The sequence below is a fragment of the Elaeis guineensis genome, chromosome 9 (assembly GCF_000442705.2).
Source record: "Elaeis guineensis isolate ETL-2024a chromosome 9, EG11, whole genome shotgun sequence".
Taxonomy (NCBI): Eukaryota; Viridiplantae; Streptophyta; class Magnoliopsida; order Arecales; family Arecaceae; genus Elaeis; species Elaeis guineensis.
Window position 1 is genome coordinate 11,312,544 of NC_026001.2, and position 11,697 is coordinate 11,324,240.

The window sequence follows — 11,697 nt, forward strand, 5'->3', positions numbered from 1 at the left end:
TTCTCCCCAATAAATTAAAGCTCTGAAACTCTTCAAGATACGCAATCGACTCCTTACTCTCTCCTCTCACTATTCTTTAATCTCCTGACTTGAGCATTGGAAGGTCTTCATCGGAGAACGCCATCCTCAGTGATGACTTATTTTGTAGGTGTTCGGATGAAGCTTCAACAGTTATTTTACCTCGGTCACGTCCACCTCAGCGTCCAACCTCAGATGAGAAGATCGGTAGCAACAAGAATAAAATTTGGATATAAATTGAAGGATCTTGAATCTAAGCTACCGGATTGTAAAGGCAGATACCTAAGACAATCAAAGTGAGAATGAGCAGAAAGCAGACACGTTGAGTTTGCCAAAAATTGAGAGAAAAGTATTCCTCATGTGGGACCAACGCCAACAAGCAAGAGGCACTTATCAGGCTACAAACAGCGATTCAACATTTAACATTTTACATGAACCATTGTCCATATGATCACCAGCTATTACTACACTGGAGGGTCTGGCATTGGATATTTGAAAGAGTTCATTCCACACAGGACGTCCACAAACACACAAACATGCACAAAACAAACAAAAAGAGAAAAAAACAAAAACAAAAGAAAGAGAAGGAATCATATGCTGCGAATTGACTGGGAAAAAAAAGAGGCAGCCCTCTTTACTGTAACATAGAAGTCTAATGCAAAAGACGCAAGGGAACCAGTGTGATAGAAGGAGATGGGTGGTAAATCATTATTATGGCGTATAAGCAGAACCGCAACAAAATTCATAAGAAGATGCATAATGAAACAATGAATGCTCAAGAGAAATGATTTATTAATTATTGTCATAGCACCTTAATCAGTAACAAACATACAGCAAGATATGTCATATTTGCTATTCTTATTCACACCACGTATTTAACAAAGAAATGGGTAGTCTGTATATCCAACAACTGGATCTGGAATGTAAAATGTATTCCTATTATAGTCGTTAAGTGGACCATCCAACTCGAATCTTTGAGGAAGATCAGGATTAGCCAAGAATAGGCGCCCATATGCAACCAGATCAGCATAGCCACTAGAAACAGCTTTATTGCCTTCTTCTCTGTTATAGCCTCCAGCAACAATAAATGTTCCCTTGAATGCTTTCCTCATAGGAAGAAGAGAGCGAGGAGTTTCAACCCTTTCTCCTACTGTAACCATCCTCGGTTCCACCATATGGCAATATGAGATCCCAAATTTGTTCAGAGAATTGACCATATAGAGACCAAGTGCATCTGGGTCAGAATCGCCTGCTTCCATGTAGTTAGCATAGGGGGAAAGCCTTATTCCAACTCTGTCAGCTCCAATCTCATCAACCACAGCCTGTACTATTTCTAGTGCAAAGCGGCAACGATTCTCCAGGCTACCACCATATTGGTCTGTCCGATCGTTGACTTGGTCCTTCAGAAACTGATCAACCAAAAATCCATGGGCTCCATGGATCTCAACTCCATCAAAACCTATGAATCAAGGAATAACAATGATGGTAAGTTGCAGAAAAAACTTATGGACGAATACCAAATTCTTTTCTTTTCTTTTTTCTGATAATATGAATGGTGGAGTACCATCAGATTGATGCCCAATCAGTTTAGCTATTTAAACTAGTCTAGAGGCAGTGTAGCTACCATGTGAATGATGATCAATTGAAGGCTTATAGCATGCTGCATAAATTACCATCTTAGATAGGCAAAGAGACATCTAAAGCATTCAGGAAATGCCCAGGGCAATACCAATACAGAGAACATAGATGGGATCAGTAAGTTTATTAAGAAGCAATAAGATCCCAAAAAATCCCTGCAGGGCATGTACTAGAGTTGGCCAAAGGAACATAGAAAGATGGCATTGTTTACATGATCCAAAGATTAATCCTCTAGAGTAATTATTTCTTTTTCGGGTGAAATAGCTAAATTTCAAATTAAGACTGTCTTCATCTACTCCATTAATAACTCTTCAAGCTCTTTAACCCCCCACATCCCCCTCCACTCAAAGCCCCCAAAAAAAAAGGAAAAGAAAAAACTCTTCCACCAAATTTAGCCAATATGTGGAACACCCCTTCAATATATGTGCAACTTAAAAATCATGATAAAGTTACAGTCACTATATAGGGTTACAAAGCTTGCTTGGTTCTGAATTTTGGTTATTGGGGCTCTCAGATGTACTCAATGCAGGTGGGATAGAGAACTTTATATTTATTGCCCGAGCTCTCAGATGTACTAAATGGAAGTGTCACAGAGAACTTTATGCTTAAATCATGTGTTGCAGTGATTTTGTTAACTGAACCTAACTGCTTAAGGGAAACCTGCATGAGATAATGCCACTTCATGGTCCACTGACCAGGGAAACTGAATAACACTTCTTATATGATGTTGGATGGATGTCTGGTCAGGACACCACCTCCCAAGATCCTTTCAGTACCACGCGATGCAGCAGGAAGAAAGAAGAAACAAAACAAAAGGAAAAACAATCAAAATACGTGGATCAGCCACAAAAGGGCTCGCCTCCACGGGGCATGCAAACTTCACTATGAAAAGAAAATTTTACAAGAGGAGACCTCACCCTCAACCCTTGTACACCCAATTCTCTCTCACATGAAGTTCCCCTCACAAAAGCTCTCTCTCTCTTGGAGACCCCCCTGAACCCCTGAAGAGCCTGGCGACCGCTGTCCAGGAGCCTCCTGCTCCTTCTCTCACAGCGCCTCACGCCTCTCTCTCTCCTCTCGGTTCGTACGGCGGCGAGAAACCGAAAAACCCCCTCTCTCTGTTACCTCACAGCCTTTTTATAGGTTTAAACAGGCTTTAAACCTTGATTAGAGAAGGATTAGGAATCCTAAACAAAGCCAAAAACCCCTCCGGACCGTTGGATCAAGACCGGGAGCGTCCTCGACCCTTAGATCGCGCTCCGGTCCACGAAATAGGGCCGTGGACCGCGAGAAACGCGTGGGAAACGCCCACGCGGTCCACAGACCGCTCCGTGGACCACCCGGTCCACGGTGGACCGGGGATGGGCCAGCAGGCCGCTGGGTCGCGCGTCCCGCGCGGGCCTGGGCCTGGGTCGCGCGTCCCGCGCAGGCCTGGGTCGCGCGTCCCGCGCGGGCCTGGGTCCTGCGTCCCACGCGGGCCTGGGACGCGCGTCCCGCGCGCCGCCGCCTGCGGCCGCGCTGCTGCCGTCCGCCGCCGGTCGCCGGCGGTCCTCCGCCGCCTCGATTTTCGTGCCATCTTCGAAAGCTCGTATCTTCTTCATCCGAGCTCCGATTCAGGTGATCTTGGTCTCGTTGGACTCCATTTTTCGCCGCGAACCTCTCTGTGGGATCAATGTGGGCTGAATCTCGAGGCGTCAAATCCTAACAATCTCCACCTCGACTCGATATTCGGCCTCCTCCAAACTCCGAGAGCTTCTGGATCTCCTCGCCCCCATGCCCTGGGGCAATCGCCTGCTGATCATGGATGGGCAAACATGGGAGTCGAGCCAGGCTGCTCGATCCCATCTCCGTCGTATGCTGTGCTCCTCCTGACTTGAGACCTGCTCGGGGCATCATCCTGCGGCAATAGGAATCTTACCTTGCGACGTCGCCTCTCGTCCTCCCGAGTCTCCTGTCTCGTGCCCGATCCGCCTCCTGGAGCTCCACCTCGCTCTGGGCTCCACCTGGCTCCCGATGCTCCACCTCGCACTGGGCTCCCTGCCAGGTAATAGTGTCCTCTGCTCCCCTTCTTCCCCTCCAGCACAATCCTATCGCCGCGTAGCACCCTCAGGATTCCTCCACCAGCTACCGTCCTGTAGCCTCTCGAATCCAGTCTACTAAGTGAGATAAGATTCCGCCTGAAATCGGGTATGTATCGGACCTCCCCCAATCTCCTCACTGCACCGTCATGTGTCCTCCAGCTGACCGTCCCAATGCCTCTGATCGCACAGCTCGATCCATCCGGCAGATATACAGTGCTCTCACTGTTCTCCAGGGAGTCAAACTGCTCCTCTCTGCAACACACATGATAGGGGCATGCAGAATCTAATATCCACTGCTGGGAAGAAGTAGATACCTCGTCAGATATCTCCAGGACATCTCCATTTGAATCGCTGCCGGCCGTCGCTACAGCAGCCACCGTCCGATTTTTCAGTTGAGGGCAATCTCTGGCTAGATGCCCCAACTCCTCACACCGGTAACACCTGGTTTTGCTCAAGTCCCTCCTGGACTTAGACCGCCCTCGATGCGATCTCCTGTCGCTCCGTCTACCGCCTCCTGCTCCTCCAGAAGTCATCAAAGCTGAGCTATCGCCACCTGAGCTCGAAGCTGGGTTCTCCCTCCTGAGAACCTCGTTCTGGAGTATCGCCGCGGTGACCTCGTCCATCTTGATAGTGCTCTTCCCCACTAGAAGAGCAGTCACCAAGGACTCGTACGAAGAAGGAAGCGATGCCAGCAAAACCAGCGCCCTGGTCTTCTCCTCAATGTTCTCGCCAACGCTGAGAAGGTCGGTGAGGATCTTCTGGAAGTGGCTCAAATGCTCCTGCACGCTCTGTCCCTCAGTCATCCGCAGTTGGTAAAACTGCCTCCAGAGGAAAAGAGTATTGGTGAGAGACTTCGCCATGTACAACTCCTCGAGCTTCGACCACAGCACCGTCGGGGAAGTCTCGCTCAGCACATGGATCACCACCTCATCCGCCAGGTACATGCGGATGGTACTCACCGCCTGCATTTGTAGCCGTTTCCAATCCCGCACCTCCATGGTGGTCGGTTTCTCATCGCACAAGAGAGCTTCGATCAACCCCTGTTGGATGAGCACGTCCTTCACCCTTGCCTGCCACAAGGAGAAATTGCTCTTACCATCAAACTTGTTGATCTCCATCCTGATTGTTCCTGTTTTCTCCATCTTCAGTCTTGCTCACCACCACTGCAATCTGCGTCCTTGTACCGCCTTGCTCTGATACCACTTGTTGGGTGGATGTCTGGCCAGGACACCACCTCCCAAGATCCTTTCAGTACCACGCGATGCAGCAGGAAGAAAGAAGAAACAAAACAAAAGGAAAAACAATCAAAATACGTGGATCAGCCACAAAAGGGCTCGCCTCCACGGGGCATGCAAACTTCACTATGAAAAGAAAATTTTACAAGAGGAGACCTCACCCTCAACCCTTGTACACCCAATTCTCTCTCACATGAAGTTCCCCTCACAAAAGCTCTCTCTCTCTTGGAGACCCCCCTGAACCCCTGAAGAGCCTGGCGACCGCTGTCCAAGAGCCTCCTGCTCCTTCTCTCACAGCGCCTCACGCCTCTCTCTCTCCTCTCGGTTCGTACGGCGGCGAGAAACCGAAAAACCCCCTCTCTCTGTTACCTCACAGCCTTTTTATAGGTTTAAACAGGCTTTAAACCTTGATTAGAGAAGGATTAGGAATCCTAAACAAAGCCAAAAACCCCTCCGGACCGTTGGATCAAGACCGGGAGCGTCCTCGACCCTTAGATCGCGCTCCGGTCCACGAAATAGGGCCGTGGACCGCGAGAAACGCGTGGGAAACGCCCACGCGGTCCACAGACCGCTCCGTGGACCACCCGGTCCACGGTGGACCGGGGATGGGCCAGCAGGCCGCTGGGTCGCGCGTCCCGCGCGGGCCTGGGCCTGGGACGCGCGTCCCGCGCAGGCCTGGGTCGCGCGTCCCGCGCGGGCCTGGGTCCCGCGTCCCACGCGGGCCTGGGACGCGCGTCCCGCGCGCCGCCGCCTGCGGCCGCGCTGCTGCCGTCCGCCGCCGGTCGCCGGCGGTCCTCCGCCGCCTCGATTTTCGTGCCATCTTCGAAAGCTCGTATCTTCTTCATCCGAGCTCCGATTCAGGTGATCTTGGTCTCGTTGGACTCCATTTTTCGCCGCGAACCTCTCTGTGGGATCAATGTGGGCTGAATCTCGAGGCGTCAAATCCTAACATATGAACAATTATGTGTTTTAAATTCTTTTTCGCATCTACATATTAATTGTCAACAATTTCCTAGGTATCTCAGGCTTTGCAGCTGCTACTTCTGATATTCATGGGAAAGTCCAGCTTTTCCCAATGTGCAGATGAAAGAAGAATTAGAGGGAAAGGACCGACGGACTTCAGACGCATATTTTACCAATGACTAGCTGCACTAATTTCTTGATCTGAGGGACAAGGTCAGAACCTGGCTTAGGTTGGGCACAGTGGGTTTTGGCAAAAGACTCCATGTCCATTCACAATACTGGCTGTCCTATCTGGCAGTAACATGATCGCCTACTTAAACTGTAAGAGTACATGATTCTTACCAGCTTCTACCGCATTCTTAGCAGCAATTCTGAAATCATTGACAATCAAAGGGATCTCTTCTGTAGCCAACCGCCGAGGAGGTGCAAACCGTGCAATGTCGCCATTAGCTTTCGCTTGAGGTGCTACTGGCTTGTCAGTACATGATATTGGAGCTTGCCCATTCGGCTGAAAATCTACAACAAAGCAAATGAGTGTTTCAGATGAAAACTGGACCTTATCAAAAGTAACTTATGAAGAAGTATAGCAGAAGAACTCCACCAAGACAACTTCCTTCGTATTTTTTCTGCATTCATATAACCTCTAGCAGGTGCTTCTGATTAATGTTTTGGGAGTCCATGCAGCAGGGATACAACAAATTATTTATCGTTCCATGAAACATAGGTTATCGGTATGTATCGATTTTATGAATGGTGTAATATTGGAAGTGTTCACAAAATGCCATGCGTTGACATACACTTAATCAAGGTTTAAAGGCCAGCACCAGCATCCATGCTGGCGACTAGTTTGCTCAGTACTGCTGCATAGCCCCCGCATTTGATGACGGATGACACATGACAGCATGCACCTGGCAAGGCATGGCGCGGCCAGCATGGACCAGAATGCAGCTGCCCATGCTGATTCATGGTGCGATACCATTAAACAATGGAAGAATGAGGGAGGAAACAACAGCTTCTGAATTCGGGAGGAGAACCAATAGGAGTACCCATAGCAGAAAATATTGAATTTATTCATGGGAGGTATGCTTTTGGGAGAGGCTCTGCAGCTGGCATCTGGAGTTTATTTAACAATACTTTTGAAACCGGAAGAGCTGCTTAGAGGGCAAAGGAACTCATGAGTTCTGGTTATATATCAAAGAGATAATCATTTATTATTAAAGGGTATTGGTTGAGTTCCGACTTCACATTTTGTACAGGAAAGAGATATAGAAGCAATAACCACATTGTCGCCAATATAGTTTTTGATTTTTTCCAGACATTTGGAACTTGCGAGACAAAGTGATTGAATCAATAATTATTTCATAATCACACAAACATATAGTGTTAGGTGTTTGAGATTAAGCCTATGAGTTTGCATCAACTCAATAGATGATGTTTCTAAAAGAGTCAGATAGATGTACCATAATTTGAAGCTCTCCCCGCATGCCAAATCTGGCAAAAGAAGATGCCACCTTTCTCATGCACCGCATCCACAATAGGTCTCCATGCTTCCACCTGCTCTTTCGTCCAAATGCCGGGCGTGTTTGGGAACCTAGTGTTGAAAAATAGCTTGTAGCCTCAGCCATTAAAAAAAAAGAAGAAAATCAACAAGTATTATCTTCAATTAAAAGGCATAGATATATAATTAAGAGTTTAGGACTAAAGTATTTTACCCTTGGGCAGTGTCCGAAACTCCAGTGGCCTCAGCTACAAGAAGGCCACCTTTGGATGCCCGCTGAGAGTAATACAAGATGGCATGAGGTTGGGGAACGTTGCCAAAGGACCTTTGCCTTGCCAATGGTGCCAAAACTATCCTAAATAGTTTCAAAATGAAAAAAATAAAAGCATCAAAAAAATCATAGCAACCTTGGTGGTTAAACTACTTTTCCAAGCATCATTATACCTGTACTGGTCAACGAAACATGTAAAGACTACTCTCCCAGGAATCAGCTTTCAAAGAAAAATTTCTAGTGAGGGAAAATTTACCCTGCAAACCACACGTCCATAGAGTAAACAAAAAATTAACAACGCATAACGGATAGGATTATAATTTGGAGATGCTTTTAGCTGTAATAGCATTCCAGTGAGCAATTCATCATTTTTCTTAATCAAGTTCTTGATGGATTTTGTTAGCAGTATTTTCGTTTGGATAGATGCTTCTCAGACAACGTAAATTAACTTTTTCCCCTTCTTTCCTTTTTATTGTTTGGTGGAGATTTTGCTTATTTACGAGCATTTTTAGCTTGAATTTGTGTTGTTTGATTTCTTTCTTCTTTTTTTTCTTTAAGAAGAAAAGAGGATCAAATCATATTTAAAAGATAAAAAGCTAAAATTTGATTATTGTTAACATGAGAAAAGTGAACCCATAAGTAAAGATTAAAAATAGTGAACAAAATGGCTTCCAGCCTATGGATCGAAATGCCCAAAAAACCCGAGACATCAAATGATGAAACAGCTGGAGCCATGGAGTTGGTCTAGTTCCCACTTGTTTAATAGAAAACGCTCAAATCTCGGGGGGCAAAAAAAATGAGAGCTCGAAGAAGATGGCGACTGACCTGTGGGAGAGATAGAATCTACCCATCTTTTAAGGAGTGAGAAGAGGAATTGGAACTGTTGGAGGAGGGGGGGGAGACTTTAGTCCCACATCGGCTGTAAGTCAGGAGTATACCGCTTTATATAGGATTGGAATCTGTCTTTCTCTCAGGAGGTGCCTTTTGGGCCAAAGGCTCAGAGGGGCAAAGCTGTGCGGCCTGTGTGGCCAAAGCGGACAATACTTTTGATGGAACGTACTCTCATTCAGAGGTACAACGTCGACAATGAGCTCAGCATCCCCTATCTCTCGTTGACCCAGAAAAAAAAACTAAAACTATCTAAAACTATTTTTATTCAGCTGATCAACAGCAAAAGATCTTCAGAAAACTGAAATATTGGTGCTAAAGGCAACAATTACCAGGAACTCTAAGGTATTCAAAAAATTGAAATATTGGTGCTAAAGGCAACAATTATCAGGAACTCTATAGTATATCTACGTCTAGAAACTCATAGAATATGCAAAGCTGAAGACAACAAGCCAAAAATAGTATATATAGCTATAAACTATGTACTAAGCTTTTGAAAAAAAATTTCTCATCTGATCGCTGAAGTGAATGAGAAATCAGCACTTAAATGCCCTGAGTTGGGTTTTTCCTAACTCATTTGCATCAAAAAAAAAAAAAAAAAGAAAATAAAAAATACTGGCCCCTTGTCCTTCATTTATTTCCTAACTCATTTGCATCAAAAAAAAAAAAAAAAAGAGAAAATAAAAAATACTGGCCCCTTGTCCTTCATTTATTACCGAGCCATCCGAGCTCTGACCGCAACAGGTTGCATCAAATTAACTTTTTTTTCTTTTCTTTCTCCAAGGGTCAATGGATGAGATAAAAGCATTGGGGATGCACAAAAAGAAATCACTTGGCAATCATGCGTGGTTCATTATAATAATGGCTAGAATCCTAGAGAGCTACATATTTACTACCGTTAGAAGAGAAATGAAGAAGGTGCTGACCTGTGAGAAAGATCAAACTTTCCCATCTTGTGTGGAGTCAGAAGAGGGATGGCTGCCATCTTAAGGACAAAATGTACGCAGACGAGACTCTTGGAATTAATTGGTTGTTGGTAGAACCTCTTCTTTTGCTTTCCTCGTTCTCTCGTTCTTTTGCCTCCCACGAGTGCTGCGTGGTATTTATACAGAAGCAGGGTGGATGCTGGGGGATACTTGAAGGAAAAGAGAAGGGCAAAGTTTTCTTTCCTCACTCAAGTATCTAAATCGCCATTATAGAACACTCGTGGGGAAAGCTGGTCCAAGTACGGAACAATTTTCTACACTGCTAGATCATTTTTATATTTTCTATTTCCTGATTCACACAGATATTTTTTTACTAGATTATTTAAGAAATCTAATTTTACAATTTTTTTTTTTCCTCTGCCAAATGATACCTCTAGTGTAAGAACACACAAATTCTTGTTTCCCACGATGCAATGGATGCCAAACGTCCATCTCCGTACACTTAAATAGATGTTTCCATTTTAATAAATATAGAAAGAAATGAAAAGAATATAGAAGTATATCTATGTGCGTAAAAACATAAAATTCAATTAGAAATGTCATTTTTCCGTCACGCATGACGCACCTTAAAACGTATTCCAAAATGCTCACGTAGTTTCTCCCATCAGCCATGTCTAGGAGTCATGATAAATATTTAGGCCTTGAAGAGCTCTTTAATTCGCTAAACTGCCGCTCAAATAAAAAAGAACGTACCAAGCTATATCTTTTAAGTACTTGGTATACATGTAGTAATGATTAAGGCATGTATTTAACATTCTTGATAATATGTTTTCTTAAAAACATAGATTCCATTATAATGAAATAATGCTGTCATCCAAATCTTAACTAGCATATTATGCTTGGCATTTTTTTTATTTGTTCAATTATTTTTGAAATATAATATAATAATATAATAAATTATAATAAATATAAAACTCCAGTAGTCAAATCTTTATTACATATTAAGTAATAAATTTAAAAATAATAAGATAGAAATTTTTATTATCAATATTAATATCATCTACATTAGTATCTATACGACAAGTAGAGTATCATACACAAATTGAGCATCTTTGAAAAATGACTCATAATTAATATTGGCATCATGGATGTCAGCCTTGTACAATACATAGCATGCCTTTTTTTCCCTATCTTTCTATCTACTCTTGAAATGCAATAAAATAACACAAATATTTAATAAAAATAAGATTTTAATAGATGAATATTTCTTATATATTAAGTAATAAATTTTAATAATAATCAAGGAAAATTTATGTTACTCATACTAGTATTAATAATGCTAATCCAGTGCGGCATGCAAGATACTAACTTTTCTTTTTTTTAACTATTTTTGAAATACAATATAATAAAATAATAAATTATAATAAATAAAATATTTTAATTTAAATTTCTATTACAAACTAATTATTGAGCTTTAATGATAGCCAAGCACATTAATACTGTGTCATTAATATTTGCTTATCAAGTAATAAATTTTAACATAGATGATAATACTAATATTGGCATCCATATGGTGGATAAAAATCTTTATATTAACTATCTTTAATTTATACATATATTAGCACATATGCTACACAATGGGATAATTTTTTTCTCCTTTTTCCAATGATTCTTAAAAAACAATATAACAATATAACAAATTATTATATTGTTATATAATATGTGTATATTAATTAATGATCAAACAAATGAACTTTATGGTGTATATTAATTAATAAACTTTAAAAATGATCAAACAAAAATTTCTATCATTAATACAAGACCATTAATATTGGCTAATAATCAATTTTTCTACAAACTAGGCAATGAGCTTTAATGATGTTCAAGCACATTAGTAATGGCATCATTAATGTCCATTATATATTAAATAATAAATTTTAATAATAACCAAGTATATTAATACCAGTATTACTAATACTAATACTAGTATCCATGCAAAAGTTGCAAATAACAAACTTAATGATGGCTAAATAGAAAGTCTTGTGTTAATACAGGGGTTATTAATACCACCCCCACAATAGATGGGGTATGATTTTTTTTCTCCTTTTTTATATATTTTTGAAATATATTATAATGACGTAATAAATTATAATAAATAATGGGAGCAGAAACTTTGATC

The 11,697-nt window shown here is 42.5% G+C and overlaps 1 protein-coding gene across 1 annotated transcript; it reads right to left on the reverse strand.

Annotated features, from left to right (window-relative positions):
- Positions 1-798: 798 nt before the first annotated feature.
- Positions 799-10,354, reverse strand: LOC105051651 (putative 12-oxophytodienoate reductase 11). The gene is made up of 5 exons (XM_073243634.1): positions 9,519-10,354; positions 7,648-7,788; positions 7,396-7,526; positions 6,278-6,451; positions 799-1,477 (listed from the first exon to the last, which is right to left on the reverse strand). Exons 1-5 carry the CDS (start codon positions 9,575-9,577, stop codon positions 894-896), a joined length of 1,089 nt encoding a protein of 362 aa, XP_073099735.1. The 5' UTR covers positions 9,578-10,354; the 3' UTR covers positions 799-893.
- Between the last annotated feature and the right edge of the window lie 1,343 nt (positions 10,355-11,697).